General features: G+C 38.9%; 1 protein-coding gene across 9 annotated transcripts in view; it reads left to right on the top strand.

Annotated features, from left to right (window-relative positions):
* Window positions 1-18493, top strand: part of LTBP1 (latent transforming growth factor beta binding protein 1) — a 188988-nt gene that overhangs the window by 96604 nt on the left and 73891 nt on the right. For all 9 annotated transcript variants that reach the window (XM_064708730.1, XM_064708727.1, XM_064708729.1 and 6 more), the window contains 2 exons: window positions 2738-2840; window positions 8810-8881. In XM_064708730.1, coding sequence (XP_064564800.1) covers window positions 2738-2840; window positions 8810-8881 — 175 coding nt within the window. The remainder of the gene's footprint in view (window positions 1-2737; window positions 2841-8809; window positions 8882-18493) is intronic.

Here is an 18493-nt window from a genome sequence, read left to right as displayed (position 1 = left end):
CCAGCTTTTACTGACAGAACTGCAAATCACAGTTGCCAGATGACTCAGACTTTGGCATCCTTATTTTTGCTCATGATTTTTATATGGAAATTTGAAAAAGTTATGACCACAAAGATCATGATTTTCAGTAGAGTGCAAATACTGTAGCACCACACCTAAATTATAAGTGGGCTTTAGTCCATCTTCCTCCTTCTCCCCTCCTTTTTTTTTTCCCCTTCTTCTCTTTTAGCTTGTTACAATTAGATGACACGTTTTCTATTTTGGGGAAAAGGGGAAAAAAGGTGAGAGGGCAGTTCATGATGACATGTTGGCTCTCATGTTAGTGGAATCTTGCCTTGACACATGCAAGCTCCTGGGATGTGTCCTTGAGGTTTTGACCTTGAAGAGAAACACTGGGTGTTAGGTAATGTGCCTCACTGCCCAAATGCTCCATTTCTGAGATCATAAGGGGAGATCCAACCCCAGCCTTGATTCCTCCCATTTCTTTTTGCAGACTTGTAAAACCGAGGTACTGTGTGGGGAGAAAAGCTGGGTGCAAAATGCTTTAGCTGACTCTTGATAACAGCCACAGTGTACGACTTTACCAAGTGGCTTCTCTGTCTTTGAAGAAGCTCTAGAAAAGGGGTGGAGCATCTGTAACTATAAAGCAAAGGTAGCTGTGGTTATAAAGTAAAATGGTTCTTCCTGGAGCATGCCTGCCTGGGATGCAGGTTGAGAAAACCAGCATTGTGTAAAGATGTAGCTTGAACTCTGTAAGGTTTTAGGGTAACCACATAGAGGAGGCATTATGAGTTCTCTCCAGTTGAGCTTCTGGGATGTGCAGGACTATCTGGGTATCCTCTAGCAAGGGCAGTTGGAAGAGTTTATTTCAGTTTTGAAAACAGCAGAGCTGCTGTGGCAGAGGAAATTGTACAGAATTCCCCATTTATGCATCTTGATGGTATTTCTGAAATACCAGGCTGGGACTTGCTTATGGAAGCAGAACTCAGTGGACTCTGACTGATGGTCAGTGGTCTGCCTTGTATTAACCCTACCAGTGCCTAAGCCAGAGGAGTGCAAGACAGCTGAAAGGTATGCATTCACCTGGGGTAAACCTGGGCCTACGTCTGAAAGGTGGGACTTGCTGCGATACTCCACTGTTTTAACACAGCCAAATACCATCCCGGCAAGAACTATTTCCCTCCCTTGCAATATAGAAAATTTGTCATCAGACCCACTCCAGACAGTAATGTGAAAATATACTCCTAAAGTTGCACAATAACTGAGCAGTCTGTTTGAACCTGTTTGGCCACTCTGTTCTTTTGGCTGTTCATGTGCCATGCCAAACTGAGGCTCAAAGCACTCATGCTAACCTGTGTGTGGGTAGTGGGCAGAGGCACACAGTAGCCATGCCAAGTTGCCCTGGTGCTAAAATCTTGGACATGTGTGGCTGGCTGTCACTGAGATGGAGGACACTTCAAACTTCTCACATATCCCTTGACACAGATCTAAGCTTCATGTGCTGCACATGGCTGAGCTGCAGTCTGATGTTTAAATGGTGAACTGGTGCTGCTTTTAATTTGTTGTGATACTTCAGGATGTGTCTGGGGAGTATCTGTGAGAGAAAATGGCTGGGATGATGCTTTTCTCGGCCTCCCCATGCAGAGGGGACCCTCTGATGAGTCAGAACCCTTTTAGAGTAGCTTGCTATCCTGTTAGTAGTCACACTGTAAAGCTACACAGGGTAACTTTGCTTTAGAAATATCATTGGCTTATGTATGACATATGATTAAGATCACATTGGAAAAAATTTTGGGAAAGCTGGAGGAAGCTGTCAGTGCCTGTGCATTCAGCATGTGTGTGTACTGTAGAATGACTGTGTTACCAGCTAAGTGAGAGCGACCACAAGGCCACACCCTGTGGCTTAGGATGAGCCAGCTATCTTGAGCTGAAAGCTGTGTGGCAATGAACATTTGGGTCAGAGCTTACAGGCTGTCAGAAAGCAGAGTTAGATTAGGGAAAGTCTATTCACGCCATACTGAGGATTCACACTTCAGCACATTAGAATTGTTTGCTGCAGTGCCTCTTTATATCACATTTGCTTTGAAAGTGTTACTAAGTGCAGCTGTTGTGGACTTCTCCTGGGCTTTATGTGTTCCATTGTATACCAAATTAGCAGGTTTAGATGTTTGGGGGGTCTTTTTAATGTCTGCAGCTGAAATACATTTAAGCTTTCTTTACCATGCAAAATGGAAGAAAATTGCAAAAGTCAAGAACATAACTAGTATGTTGTAAGTTTCCAAATATTAATAGTCTTATCATTATAAAGAGTAGTAAGTATGTTATTGATTGGTGAGGAAATGGAAATTGACCTCAGAAATAATAAGGTATTGAGATAATTCATATAGCTTTTGAAAAGGTGGACAAGCATGTTTTTATGATGAAAACTATAGCTGCCAATGGTGAATTACTACCTTAGAAATATACTCATTCATTCCTATGACATACTGTTTTCTTCTGGTTTCTTCTCCTTTTCAAAGCAACATGGGGGAAGATGATAATGTCATTTAATGTGTTCATGCCTGTGTAGAGAGCCTCTGCAATGTGTGAGCACCATTTTAGTTCACTTAGGAGCTCCATTGAATCTTCAGTGTCTCAGCAAGAGGTTGACCCAGAAATGACTGAAAAAGAACATTGTACTGCAAGTGAGTGTTGCACAGTATCACTAACCAGAGTATTCTTCACCTGACTATTTCAGTGTGGCAAAGCACTTCCTGGCCTTTCCAAGCAAGAAGACTGCTGTGGAACCGTGGGTACTTCCTGGGGTTTTAACAAATGCCAGAAATGTCCCAAGAAGCCGTGTAAGTGCTATTTTATTGTTATTCTTGTGGCTTTTTCTGCTCAAGTAGTATTTTCCTTTTTTTCAGAAGGGAAAAATACCGAAGGAACCTAGTACAAAAAATGTGCTATGATTTGATTAGGGACAGGTTGTAGAAACTGGAATTCCCTTGCATGCCAACAGAGTTACAATATGCAGGCACTTGGTGCAGCCAGCAAAGTTGACGTCATAGGGTTTTTTCCCCTGCTTCTTCCTCCTTTGAGTTAGTGATGGACTATTGCATTTACTCAGTGCAGGAAGAGTAATCACATTGATTTTCCAGCTGGACTTCTTTTTTTTTTTTTTAAGTTTGCAGAGAAATCTTGAATTAGAGAGGCGCCAGTTTCTGCTTGGAGAGAATGCGGTGACCTCTCGGGACTGCAGATGAAATTTCATGTTTGGAGCCAAGGTCTTCCAGGCTCTAAATTGCTGGTTGCTTTTTTTTCCTTTGCTTTTGAAATATCTTACCCAATAATTAGACAACGACAAAGACTTTCTTCAGTATTTTATTATGATTTGACATCATATTATAATGAGAAAAGAATTTAGTATTATTTGCATTATTGGGGAGGATAATATCTTGAACTTTTTGTGAATTCTATTATTGTTGCACAGAAATAATAATACTTCTGTGTCATGTCATATTTTCAGCATTAAATGAAAGATGGGAAAAGATAATGTGATCTCTGTTTTGCAGATGGAGTGGACTTGCACTTACTGGGCCAAAAATAGGTCATTAAACTGCAGTCATTCTTACCTAGTTCTTCTAGGGACCCTGTTATTCAGATAGCAATACTGGAAATATGTTCAGTGTTTGATTTTTTTGGAAGCATGTGCTTCTCTGAAAGTCTTAATGTGGATGTAAATACAATTTCAGCAGAAAATATGCTATTACTCCTATTTCTCTGACTCCTCCTTCCATAGGAGACTCTGATATAAATTTATGATAACTCAGTCTGATTTGCTAGTTCCTGAAACATTTTGTGTGTTTGAGTATGTCTATCTTCTGACATGCTTTAGAAAGAGAGCCTCCTTGGGTGTTTGAAGGTCATAGTTAATAAGTCTCAGGTATTTATTTTATTCCTGTAGCATGTAAATACAGTTTCTAAAAGGAGCATACATGCCAACAGTATAAAATTGAACAAAGACAAGTGCCAGATTGTGCACCGGGCCCCGGGCAGCCCCGGATGTATGTACAGAGTGCAGAGTGAGAGGCTGGAGAGCAGTGCCAGTCAGAAAGCTGAACCTGAGCCAGCAGTGCCCTGGCACGCAGGGGGGCCAGCCCTGTCCTGGGGGCATCAGGCACAGCATCACCAGCAGGGCAAGGGAGGGGATTGTGCTGCTCTGCTCTGCGCTGGGGCAGCCTCACCTCCAGTGCTGGGGGCAGTTTTGGGGGACACAACATAAAAAAAACATTGAACTGTTAGAGAGTGTCCAGAGGAGAACCACGAGGATGGTGAAGAGCCTTGAGGGGAAGCTGTATGATGAACAGCTGAGGTCACTGGGTCTGTTCAGCCTGGAGGAGCCTGAGGGCAGAGCTCTGCAGTTACAGCTTCCTTGTGAGGGGAACAGGAGGGGCAGGCACTGATCTCTGCTCTGGGGTGACAGTGACAGGACCCAAGGGAAAATGGCTTCAAGGTGTGTCAGGGGAGGCTTAGGTTGGATATCAGGAAAAGGTTCTTCACCCAGAGAAGAGTGGTTTGGCACTGGAACAGCTCCCCAGGGAAGGGAAGTGGTCACAGCACAGCCTGACAGAGTTCGAGGAGGGTTCTGGCGATGCAATTGAGCTACAACTGAAATCTAGTTCATTAGAATCATAGTGACAAGTGAAATGTTGCTTATTTTTGGATGTAGGTGTGATATGAGAAAAATCACAAAAGAGCTGAAATGTGCTTCAACCAAAAATTGGTTGGAGCTACTAATACAAATTTTTGGCGTCTGATTTGAAGGGAAGCACACTTGCTAGTTCTTCACAGTTCAAGTAAAATATTCATTGTCTCAGCCTGGAATCCACAGTAGATGAATGGATCAAGCAGCTGCTTAATGTCACAGTGCTCAGCACAGTGTTAAAAGCAAGCAAACAGGAAAACTGTGATGAACTTCTGATCCACAGGTCCTTCCTAAGTGGGTGCAGAGAAGTGCCTGAACCCAACCTAAAACCTCTCCTAAAGGGAAGTCCACCACTCTTTTTTCAAAGCACTGAATAATTTCTTTAAATGCTAATGAGATGAGCAATGTCCTTTTGTTATAAAAAAGTTTAATGACTAGCATGCTTGCGCCAGATGGGACACTTCAGAGTTCCTTTATCTGCCATAATAATTTCTAATCTGCATTTTATACCTATGAGGAGATGCCCTAACCCATAAAATGTAGAAACAATTCTTGGAACAGGTCTAGGAACCCAGTCTCTTTCCCAGAGTCCTTAATTACTCACAGTATGAGTCATGCTCACTCCTGCTTTCTGGCTCAATTTGGAATAGTTTTTTTGTATGTAACTGTGTGATTTCAGGAGGAGACAGAGAATGGAGCCACTTGGAATAGTCCTCTTCTTCTAATTAAAGCATTCCTGGAAAGTAAGGATTTGTGACTCCTAGACATAATAGGACACATTTCTCCTTTTTCTAGGTGGGAGTTCTCACTGTAGGTTACTGTTTTAAGAAGGGAGGAGGAGAAGGGTGCGCTATCTATTTTTTTCCAAATTAAAATACAGTGTCATTATATCAAGAGTGTGATTTGTTACGTGTATGCTTCAAGAATATTCATTGAGTCTGTCAAGGTTTAGTAACAGTGTATGTATTTTCTCTAGACTGCATTTGATTTAGGAATGATTCTAAGCATGATGCTGTTATTTCATGCCACGTCTTAAGGCAGTGCTACATAGATGCAAATGGTGAATTTTTAGATTTTTAAGAATTGAAGGTGATACATTTAGTGTGTTGCAGGTGTTTAATTGATCTTACAGCGTCTTAAAATGTTATAGGTGTTCAGTTTGAGCTGCGGCACAAAACCTGAAAACTGAAAATTTCTTCTGGATCTGGATCTCTTCCAAGTATCTTTTGGGCATAGGTGTCAAACTGAACCTCATGACAGTATCAAAGTGTTACGGTTCTGTAGAGTAAACAATTTCCAAAGATAAATGTAAATTTGTTAGAAGATTTAGTGGAAGTCTAGAGTGGATGCTGAAGGATTTATATTCATCAAGTGTTTTTATTTTTACAACACAGAAACAACAGAATGTTTCCATGGTAAAAAGAATATGCATATATTATGTACATAAATTTATATGCTATTGGATGGGAAAACTTGGGAGTCAAGTAAATAAATAGTAAGTTGTCAGTTAAGTGATATCTATAGATGTGTCTCACCAGGTTAAGTTAGTCCCACATTCTTCCCATATAATTCCGACCTGTTCTGATATTTCATTACATTGATATTACCCTTTTTATTGTAGATATTTTGGAAGCAAACAGGCTTCCTTTTACTTTTATGGTTTTATGCCTCATAGACTTCATTAAAAGTGGACATGTTTTTATAATTATGTGTAATCAGGTTGTGATCTTCTGCCTAACCCACTTCAGCAAAATATTTAAGCATATACTCCAGTGTCACTAGCAGGTACTTCTCTCTTCAATCAACTACTTAAGGGCATGCTTAAGTAGTTTGCATAAGTTTGCATATGTCTTGTTCCCATGGTCTTACAGGGGGCTCTGTCATCTTTGTAAGGACTTGAGTATTTTGGGTGGCAGCCACTGCTCAGTCAGAGCTCCTGACCTGTTGCAAATGTAAGTGCCTTGGCCTTAGATAGCTGCCATGTCTGTAAGTTTATGGGTTGTTCAGTATTACTGAAAACCAAAAGTAGTTTTGGAACAGATCTCCATTTTTAAGGGCTTCTAACAGAAGACTGCTTTTAAGAAGGGTCTTTCTGTGTTACATGGGGAGTGTTGGGATTGGTCAGGCTTCTTGCGAACTTAGTCATTACAAACATGTTGTTAGGTGAGTAAAGGGTAAGTAATGTTGCACTCCATCCAGCTCCCACATGGATCACCAGCCATCACTGAGCAAGCTGCTTCTCTACTGTGACTTGCTTATATTTCTGCTCTTTGTTGAAAGGAAAAAAACAGCTGCTAGTAAGCTGCTAGTTTCCTGTTTGTTGTGGGAGTAGGAGGATGAGGAAGGAGGGAGAGGTTAGGATCTCTGACCTCAGTCCAGCACTGTGCTTCCTAGAGCAGCTGAGTCACCCTGGGAGGGAAAATGTGCCGCAGCACTGGAAAAGACCTGGCATCGGTAATGGGCTGGTCTCCATCTACAACTGGAAGCTGTTTTCATTCAGCAGGCTGCACTGCAGGGTACCATTCCTGCCCACAGAAAGTTACAGAGACTCTCCTGCTTTTAGTGTGGATTAAATCAGGTCTGTTATGGCAAGCACAAATCAGTTTGGACGTAATGAGTGCGATTATGAGTTTGAATCTGCCATCATGAGTAGGAGGAGTTTCATTGACACTTTTGGGGACCAGAAGTAGACTAATGCATTGTGCTTTTGGAAGTCTCCTTAAATTTCAACTAGTTTTAATATTAACATTAGGAAAAGACTGAAAAATCTGCCTTGGAAATTAAATGTGTAGCTGCCACTTGAGTAGAGAGACAAAGTTTTCAAGTTGCAGTTGGTGTTAGCATGATTGTAGTCAGTGTAAAGATGGAAAAGTATGTGTTCAGAAGTGTAGTAACATTGCTGTATTTTTACTATGCGTGTTTAACCATTTTACACTTTATGCAACATCTAAGGAGAATCTGTGTTTTATTTAAGCAGTTATTTTAAATAATTCACTGATATTTGAAATAAAACTATCTCAGTCCAAAACCTCCTACTCAAGATCATCACTTAATTTTTTCCAAATAATAGGCAACACTTTAAAACTAGCTGAAACAGTTATCCTTTTTTTTCCCCCGTCATTACAGTCAACCAAGTGCCAGCTTTAAAGTAAGCTGCAGGGATAAATGTGCAATTCAGGCATTATGTGAAGGGAAGCCAATCAATGGCATTATGATACTTGGTTGTTCTGTCTTATTTGATAGCTTGTACACAGTAAAGATGGAAACAAATTAATCTGGTGGGTTTTGGCAGGTTTTGTCTGTTGAATATTTGGAACACTTTTGAAATGAAACAAAAGATCTGACAAAATGTAAGGTATCTCTGTTGTAACATTCAAATTATGAAAAACTCTCTTGACGCTTATTAAAAGCATTTATGTGATCATAGTGCCAAAAGTTCAGTTCTATATGCTTAATAAAGTGCTGGGCTTTGCCAAGAAGTTAGCTTTTAGTGCGTAACTATACAAAGTTACTGCTTGCATTTATGTTTAAGAATCAATAAATGGTTTTCTGCAGTCTGAAAAGCCACCTTAAGTGAAGGAAAGAACCAATCAATAGAAATAAAAAGCTGCTTAACTGAAAACTTTCTAGTTCGGCAAAATGGAATTCAGTATTTATTTTACAGTGTTATTATGTCTGTGACTGTTTACATTGTTCAGTCAGTAAATGAAGTGAAGTTTAGTATTCTAAAATGCAACAGCTCTGTTAGGTAAATCTTAGATGTTTCCATAATGAATCTTCAACTTTATCTTTTCCAAACATGATATTTGTAGCTGGTTTGCAGAAGTAATTATTTGAATATTTTAGAACAAATAAGATGAAAGGTATCCTGATTTCAAAGATTTGTTTTGTTCTTTAACACAAATTTGACTGTATAGCTGAAGATTTTAGTGGTACAGATATTGAAAAAGATGGAATTAGGGTTGCCTGTACAAATCTTTAATTTTAATGTCTTTGTCTTTTTTGCTTAACCATTTTTCACAAAACCTTACAATTTTTAAAATATACTTATATAATAATTTAGCTGTCAGGCTCTGCCAGCATATAAATGATCAGTATTTAACTGATGTATTTTTTTTTCAGCTTACCATGGATACGGTCCTATCATGGAATGTCCACAAGGCTACAAGAGGATCAATGCTACATTTTGTCAAGGTATGATAGCACCCAAATTGATTGTGTTTAGTTTTAGTACTGGCTTTCTGTGACAGCTTCTTTGATATTGATGATTTAGATCAATTCTTCGGGTCCATTGATTCGTGTTTGGGAAAAAATGTTGAGTATACTTTTGATGCTTTCTAAATATTGACAACTCTGTAAGAGTGAGTTTTTTCCTCCAGGGAAAATAATTTCTGAAACTTTTATCTATGCCCTCATTTTCTTTGATGATGTATAAAGATGACTTCATAAGGATTCTTTTACTTTGTTTTTCTGTAGAAATACATTGATTTTTGCTAAAGGGTGAATCTGTGGACATATTCAGCTAAGTTAGATGAAACTAGCAATACAGAACAATTTTTGTTATCATGAAAGTGTAGAGTAATCAGAGAACAATTCTTTTGGATGTAAGAGAATAGGCACAACAGTACTGACAAAAGCCAGATAACATCTCTGGCAAGTGGAGATGAAAAGAATGGGTACTTGGCTGCCATGTAAAGTGACCCCCCTGGTTCCAGAATGTGCATAGTGCAGGTGAGGATGTGTGGAGTTAGACACAGGCTAGTTGTGTTACTCTGAGATTATTATTGCCTATTGGCAAGTATAGAAGTTAGCAAAACATACAGGGTTGTGGGGTCTGCATGATCATGCAGCTACAAAGCAAAGCTTGGGACATTTGGATTCTCCTGGTCTGTAGCATCTCTATCTGACCAGCTGAAGAGATGACCACAGACAAATGCTCATTCTGTCTGTGTATCTTGGAGCATGCACAGAGGTGCCAGGTGAGGATGTAGGAAAAAGCTTAGCTGCTTGTCTGACAGGTTTGGCACAGCACAAGAACAAGGAGCTCTGAGACAATGTAAGCAATCTTGCAGTAGTGTTCTGGAGAGAGATTTGGGAAGAAAGAGAAAAATTAGTTCAAGTGAAGCTGATACTGCTGTGGACAGCACTCTTGATCAGTGTTGATACTGCAAGCGGTAAAGAGGTCCAAACAAATAGTAGTGCTGGTGAAGAGCTGGATAAAATGAAAGAACAGTTGATGTTAAAGGATATTTGTAAGCATTTTATACATAAATTTAATCTTATTTAACTGAAAATTTTCATTTTGCATGTTAATGAGGGAATGTACAATAACCAGTTGCATAAATAAATTATTTGCCCACCACAAGAATGAAGTTTGTATAGCACTAAACACAAACATCATGCTGTTTCACTGCTGAGGGAGATGTGAGCTGCTATCTGCAGCTACCCGAGCCTGTCTGTTCCTCAGGTCTCTACCTAGTGGTTTACCAGCTTGCAGGGTAGGGACATTTGGAGGACTGGATGAGTCAAAACACTAAAAAAGTAAATGGAGGAGAGCTGCCAATTGCATCTCAAGAGCTTGTTCCCTGCTCTGCAGTGGAAGACTGTAAAGTCCTCTTAGTAAGTAAAAGGGATGGGGAGATATTGATGGCAGTTTGCTAATGAGGACTGCCAAGTGAAAAGGTGAAGGAACTGAGTGACAGATGTAAATGGGCAGCCTTTTTATACCTCAAATTAAACATGCAGGTGATGCATTTCAGCAAGACAGTCCCAGCTATTTTGAAAGATTGTCTTGTTCCACATATCGGTCATGAGGTTTATCAGAGTCTGCAAAAGAGAGGTTTTCTAACTTTGACCCTAGAAAGTGTCTAGAAGATGCCATGATGGATTAGTGCCCTCATGCAACCCTCTGAGCATGATTCAGGAGAGGCAGGAGCTTTTGATATCTTCAGTACTCACGTGTATACCCCACAGAGCACACAATGGTTTCAGACAGAAGCAACCAGCAGGCATTTCAAGGTGAGTAGGGCATTCAGCTTGGTTCAAGAGGTTGAACCTAGGTGTTGGCAAACCTTATTTCATGGAACCTAAGATCCATTTTCAGGGGTTATGGAAGTTAGAAATGGTCTGCTGCTTGTGGAGGCTGCCAGAAATAGGCCAGGAAGTTGTTTCACTGAGCAGTGACAGGCTGGTAGAGAGAGAACGTATGTCTGTGGGTAGGAGCATAAGAGAGAGCCAAGTACCACACAGTAGCATACAGAAATAGATCTGTACCTGGTAGGCTGATCATTGGGTTTTGCACTGGGTTTTGATAGTTCTTCCCCTGACACATTTTTGTACTACATGACTAAAATTGCAAGAAATATGAGGCTTTAAATAGTTTGTTTTTATACTGCTGTCACTATCCCAGAAGAGAGTGAGCTGTAGACTCTAACTTGTTGTTGATACATGGAAATCTATAATGTATTGTTTAATCATAAAATGATAGTAGGATTATCTTACCAGACTGTTGATGAATTTAGGATGGGGACAATCTCCTGACTTTCTGGAGAGGAATTTGGTAGTGGCTGTTGAAGGTTCCCCTTATTGCTTTACTGAGGTTTAAATAGCTCCTCTGTAATTTGCTCACTAGCACATTCCAATAAGGAGACACAAAAGGGAGAAGGAATCCCCATGAAACAAAGCCACGATGGTATTTAGTCCTATTGAAGTAAATAACAAGATTACCATTTTCTTTCAGAGGGTCAGGATTTTGACCTCTGTTTGAATGTTCTTCAGGAAAGCTAGCTTCATATGTGAAAGCTGCTGGCAGGGTGCATTGCAGCCCTGAAATGGTCATTAGCATGAGCTTCTCAATGGGTCAGCCAGAAGTGTCCTGTTTGTTTATCTGGAGCAGACATGCTTTTCTGTAAAAGAAGCCAGGGCTAATGAAGAAAGAGCTGTCCATATCACTAACACAGACAGCCACAGACGGCAGAAGAAAACTGTGTGAGCTGCTGGCGTGGGAGTATTCATATTCCTTTAAGAATCCTTACAATTAAATTGGAAGGGAGTGGAACAGCATGTCCATATGCAAGTGTAAGTTTTAATTAAATTATTCTTTGCTGGCAGGGTACACATGCTGTGTCCATGCTTAGAAAGGGCCAGGGCTGCCAGACCAAATAGTAATGGGGATATGTTTCTGAATCCCTGCCTGCAGCTAAAAGAGATTGTTTTTTTCACCTAGAAGATGTCCAACTTTCACTGCCTTTGAAAACTCAGGCCTAAAAGCCTAATTAACCTTTTGTTCTACTTTGGTTTTGCAGTCAAAAGTCTACATAGGCTTCATCAACTAAGGAGTATTAGTGTGAATAATTACCAGATCATTATTTTTTTTCCTTTCAAGTGAGTGAACTAATGTAATCAAGCATTCTTCTCTCTAATGTGTAAGTAGGACCACAAAGAACCATCTGTGGGTATGTTAATTCAAGCAGTTTAGTGTAATTACTATCAAGAAATCTTTTTTCCCCCTCAGTAATTATCTTTTCAATGGGGTGATTTATTACATGTACACACATGGATGCCCTAAGGCTGTCACTAGAGCCAAAATACAGCTTATCAGTGTTGCAACTTCTTTGTTAGAATCCACATGCAATACTGATTTCTGGTTCCCTGCTTAAAGTTATACCTAATGCTTCCTTAGTCTGCTAATGGTTTTCTTGGAAAACTGAAATAGAATGGAAAAAACAGCTGGTGAAAAGGTTGGATTCATTTTTCAGGAAACTAATATATTGCCAACAGAGCACTTTAGAAATCTTATCTTGAAGAACTGGAAAAATACCTAAACACTTGTTGTTTTGCAATGAAGTAAAAAGTCCATGGAAGTTCTTGGAAAGTCCCTATATTATTAAAATTAAATGTTTATGAGCTTGCAGAAGCTAGTACTTGTATATCGATAGATCGAATTCTATAATCACGTGCTCAGGGGACTTGGACTTGAAGCACTTTTCCCTTGACTTCATCGTGATTTAAGATAAATTTTAAAGGTATATTCTTCCCTCCTACATTTGTCCCTAAATTACAGTAACAAATTTGTTTTCTCTGCATGTTGTATATTTATTTCACTCCTTTTAAGTAATAAAATAGCTTCATTAATAAGAAATGCTGTTTAATGTTACTCACTAAGTCAACAATCATCTTTCCAAGAAGTTCTTTTGTGGTGATCATAGTGAGAAATAAATATATCTCCAGAAACTGGGCTGGGTTGCTGTTTGGACACTGATTATGTGTTTGAGAAGTGTGGCTCTGCAAACTGGCGTTCCGGTAAATTCCATGCAAAAGCACAAAATGAGTTGGACTGATTTCTTCTGCTGCTATTCTGCTAGCTCACAGAAATCAGTGGGTCAGTTCTTAGAATCAGCAACTGTTTTTTCTCTGATTTAAAAAAACATTGCAATAGTTTATTTAACAACAAAGCCTTGGTTTTTTGTTTCTTTTACCTCTTATTCTCGCTAATCAAGTTATTATTGAAACAATCAACTATAATGGAGTCAGTAAAATCTGGATATTGTATTTTTCTTAGGTGATATTAATAGTGGTTAATGTAGCTATAGCAGAAACAACTTTAACAGTATTTTCTGATAGGTAATTGATTGTAATTGATATTTCATAAGGAGAATAAAAACTCATGCCTGCATATTGAGTAAGTTTGGAGGTCAGTCAGATCGCACTCGCAGTGAAGCCTAGGATTTAACTTACCAGAAGGTATCAAATTTTCACAATTGACATAAATTATATGTTCCAGTCTAAATTTACAGCATGATTTATTATGTGCATTAAAGCACTTACAGCATGAAAACATCTATCTAGGCAGGTATTACTAAATAACATTTAATGACTGACCACTGGGTCATTTTTAATTAAGAAGTTGCCTAAATAGTTTGGCAAATTCTAATTAGTATATAATTGATCTAGACAGCTTTCTTTGCTTAAATGCAGCAGAGTGTCTTAAGGGTGCATGGTACTTATTGAAAGGCAAGTTGTTCTCTTTGCATCAGAAGGGGACAAATATTTTCCACTTGGTTTTGTTACTTAGTCATTTAAACAAAGTCAGTCAGTTCTTGATAAGCCTCGAGGTGGGATTTCAGGGCTAACTGTAGAAGTCCCCCTTCAGAAATTGATCTCTCCACAGTGCTTAGGCCTGTAGTCAGCAATTGAGATTGCTTGTGTCCTGCAGCACCGCCACTTGGCACCGAGGGGTGAGATGGGCTGCAGTGCATCTCTAGGCACAAGTTTATTCTGAATAGTTCTGTGAACTTACCAGGGCTGAGGTGGTCTGGCTAGAAATCCCTGCTTCTAGGCATTCCTGTTCTTTGTCCAATTTTTATAAGAACCTTCTGGATATCATGACTGTCTTAGCTGAAAGCAGTTGCATATTTAGTTTTTCACGCCTTGTTATGTGTTGTATTAAAAATTGTGAAATTATATGTTGTTTTCTTCTAGCGCGTGTAATGTGACTTTGAAAATTGGACTTGTTTATTGGTTTTTGAGTTATATTAATTAATGTAATCAAAAAATTACCTGCCAAATTTGTAATATAGCAAACTCAATGATACAAGTGAGATACATTGTTTCAGAAGAGGGGTTATTTTTTAAATTTTTACTAAATCACTTAACATTCTTCAGCCTTGTTTATGAAAATTTTAAATGCTGTTTTTAGTTACTTCATCATTAAATAGTACTAAAATCAAACCCCAGTCCCATTTTAATAGTGGAACCTATAATTTCCAAGCTGTCAGTTCTCCTGAAAAGAAATTTGACTGCATTATTTACATCAGTAGTAGCAGTGGTTTCTTTCAAAAAAGGCTATTTTTTTTTGCATTTACATTGTTCAAAAGTCTTGCAGTAACCCCTGACCTTTTTTAAGTCATAGACTGCTTCTCTTGAGTAAAAATGTTTTCTTTAAAATGAATAGATAGATTTAAATAATATAATATTAGAAGATTGTAGCACACAATAATAAATGTGTACATTTGGTTGTAGAATTTTAAGATAATACTTAAATGTGGTTAAAGCTTCCAAGCAGCAATGATTTTGATACACATAAATTCAATGTGCTAAGCCTGGAAATGAAGGAATGAATTTAATTTTTATAGGAATGTTTCAAATTCCTGCATTCTGTGACCAAATATGGGCATTGCTCACCATCCAAAAAGGGTGGGCAGTGGCCTTGCTCCGTGTGTCCGAATGACTTACTAGTCTGGAGGCAGAGAAGACAGCTTTACACCACCTCAGCATTTCTGCATTAGGCCAGCTGGGCCTGGGTGGTCTGAGAAGCTGTTGTAATGGTTAACACAGCCAAAACACAGCAACCTTCTCTTCCTAAACAGCCTTACAGCTGGGAGCTGCCAGAGGGAAATGCTGCAGAGCTGATGCTCCAGCCATCAGCTTTTGTAGGGTGCTGTGTAGAGCAGCTCTCTGCTGATCATCCGTCCTTCTGCACCACTTTGCACGGCTGTAGCAGCCATCACCTTCAGGTTGTATTGGCCTGTTAATGTGTAGAACAGAAGCAGGTTGTGGGGCATTTCCATATTTGCTTGCTATTTCAGTAAAAGGGGAAATTAAAGGAGCTTTATGGTGTAGTAAATAACTCGACATGCTTTACAGTAACCAAGCAAATCATGTTCTTTCAACAGTAAGTGACAGGTACAGATCTCATTTTAAGCAGGCACAGGAATTTTTCCTAGGATTGGATGTTTACACTTAGCATGGTTTGTTATTCTTGGATAAAAGGTACTCAGGCTGCGTTAAATGTCATTAATCCTGGAATAAAGCTGAAATGATTCACTTCCTGGATGTGATTGAATTAGGTATAACATTGCTCAAGGAAATGTGCTTGTAGTTGCTTGTAGGTTTCCAGTAAAGAACCAAAGTACTGTTGGACAGCAGCTAATGCAGTCACAAACACGGTTTTAATCTAATTTAAAACAGTATAGAATTGGAGAATGCAAGCAGAATATTGGAAGTTAAGACTTCCTCTGCAGCATGTCTTCCCCTCCAGCAGAGTTCTGTGCATTGTCATTCAGTTGAGAAAGAGATTCTACTGCAATTGTAGTTTTCTGTACATAAATACCTTCACATCAACGAGAGGGAAACCTTTCATTAGGTGTGAAAATGTTTGTCACTGAAATTTAAGTGCCTCAGGACAGAATTTGAAGTTTTGATTGATGCATTTCTTTTTTGGTCACCACAATTCCCCAGTGTGCAGTGTATGTAAGAGAGCTGAACAAGTGCATCCATACTTGAGGAAATACAGGTGGAGATGTTGAAAAATCACCTGGGATTTTGATCTTTAGGGAAGCAAGAACTGCTTAGAGAAGAGTAACAGATAGGGGTCAGATTGTTTTTCAGAAGCTTCCTGCAAGTTTTTGTTTCTTCTGGAGTATTTAATCCTTCTCTAAATCACAGTTATTAGAAGAAAATAAGTGATGTTAACTATTGCATGCACTTAGACTGAACGAAATTTAGTTTAGTATTGTGATACTCAGCCCATGCAAATGTCTATATGTGGTGATGAGTAAAAACAGTTCTTCATCTGATTGTGTTAAATATATGTGGACCAATATTCTAGTAAAGTGCTTTGGGGTATTTCTAGTATGAAACCTTGATGATTGCCTTATACTGGACAAAAATCCAAATAAAATTTCTTTATGAACATTCATAGAAAGCAAGCAGGAAAGACATGATCAAAGTAAATTTTCTTTTTGTTATCTGGCTTATCCATTTATTTCCATCTTTTATCTTCTAATAATGGATGTAAAGTGCTTTGAAGATGAATCTCTTTTTGAACTTACTATAGCTATATAATTGTCATGGTTTATAACAAGTTCAATGTTACTGTGTGCTTACTTATTTAAATGAGCACCATCTTTTATTGTTCCCACCTTCCTGCTTTGCTTGGTTGGTTCTGGGGGTTGTTTTTTTCTTCTTGTTTTTTTTTGTTTTTTTTTTTTTTTTTTAATTCACAAAGATAGTACTGTGTTCATAGTTGTACTCTCCACATAAGCAGGCAGGCATGCAGTTAGAAAATGGCAGTTGTAGCTTGCTTTTTTTCCACCAGGAAATTCAGTGACAGTGAGTCATTAACACATTGCATTTTCTGAGAGCAGGCTGACCTAACACCCAGAAGACCTATAAAAATGTGTGGGAAGGTATCAAACACCAACTGTTGTTGTTGTTAAGAGAGCCTGTTTTAAATTCTCCTTAGTGGGACAGATTAGCAGCAGTTTGGTTATGGTGTCTGGGTTATTTGAAGCTGGGAGCACGGTGGTGGCTCTGGAGAGCGTGGTGGCTGACCTCACCATATATCAAGCTGTGCTTAGAGAAGGGTAAAGGAGGAGCTGAGCCACAGCAGCCCCAGCTGTGTGTCTGCAGTGCTGTGTGCAGTGCTGCAGCATCACTGTTAAGACCTTGGTTGTGACAAAGCTTCTGTGTATTTGGGTGACCTTGTGAGAGAGTCACCAACAGGGCCGCTGGGATGGCATCTGGCTTCCACTGCCATCTCAACTGATTGTAAGGATGAGTCAGACTTTCATAGGCATGGACTGCTAAATCCAGGGACACAATGTGCCAAGGGGCAGTTCCACATATTTGGCATGGATAATACTAAAGGGTAACAGCAAAGAGTCAGGCTGTCAGTCAGTGCAGAATTGACAATGCTTCTTTCATGCCACTGGGGTTTTACCCATTTATTACCTTTGAGAAAGGGTCAAGTCATTCATATTATCAAACACCAACTGTTAAAAATCAATTATTTATTTACCAAATTATAAATGACAGTGCTTACTGTGAGAGTTCTTTATGGCACCATGTGAGGTGCTGTGTGAAATATCTCCTGGTTTAAATTCTCTTTTTTTTTGTATCACTGGAACAGAGGCTTTTTACCAATGGAACTTAATTGCTCTCCTTTTCTCAAAAACTGAAAGACTATATTGACTTGGTCTTTGGAAAGTTATATGTGGTTTTACAGTACTACTACCTAGCCCCTTAGTAGTTCCTCTGTGTAGATGAAGGCATTTGATCAAATGACTCCTCAAGTATGCCATCATGCTTGAGGAGTAATTTGAGTTTGTACTTCTGCACAAGACATTATTCAGACATTTTTCTCTAGTTTTTACAATGGAGCACATGAATTCTTATTCCTATGCTAATGTAAAATTGAAATATTTTTAATGTCCATATATAAGAAATAGAGGGCTAAAAAACAAGTCTGCTAATATTGAATCAGATTTCCTTTCAAGCTGCTTGAACAAGTTGATTCCAATGCAATTTGCACAGCTGGGCAGGCCAACAGGTGGTAGGAAACATTTTGGATAGGTGGCCTTTTACCACAGTTTGAAATGGATAGTAAATCTGAGAGGATTTTTTTTTTCAGCTCAAGCTGTTAAATAAATACTATTCCTATGTGAATATATATTTCTTTTGAAAATTTGAGTGGTTTTTTTATCATCAGCTTCTGGCTTGTTCCTGTGGAATCCCTAGACAAGCTTGTGTAATTCAGCATAGAGCATCAGCTCAGTTATTCTATGAGCTCATTGAGTAGACATGACCAGGTAAAGGAGGCATTAAAATGCACTGGCACTTGCACAGTGAAGTTAACTTTAAAAATTGTACAAATTTAGCCAAAGGAATATCTGCATCAGTAACTTAGAAGAAATTTTAGTTGATATTTACATATATATAAGCTGGTACTTAAATGTAGCAGTGTCCACATTAAATAGCAATAGCAGAGCTCGTGTGAATGGGGAATTATGTTTTTAGTACAAGACA

Source organism: Zonotrichia leucophrys, chromosome 3, assembly GCF_028769735.1.
Source record: "Zonotrichia leucophrys gambelii isolate GWCS_2022_RI chromosome 3, RI_Zleu_2.0, whole genome shotgun sequence".
Lineage (NCBI taxonomy): Eukaryota > Metazoa > Chordata > Aves > Passeriformes > Passerellidae > Zonotrichia > Zonotrichia leucophrys.
The sequence above is the reverse complement of the archived record's forward strand: the minus strand, read 5'-3'. Positions and strand labels throughout refer to the sequence as shown.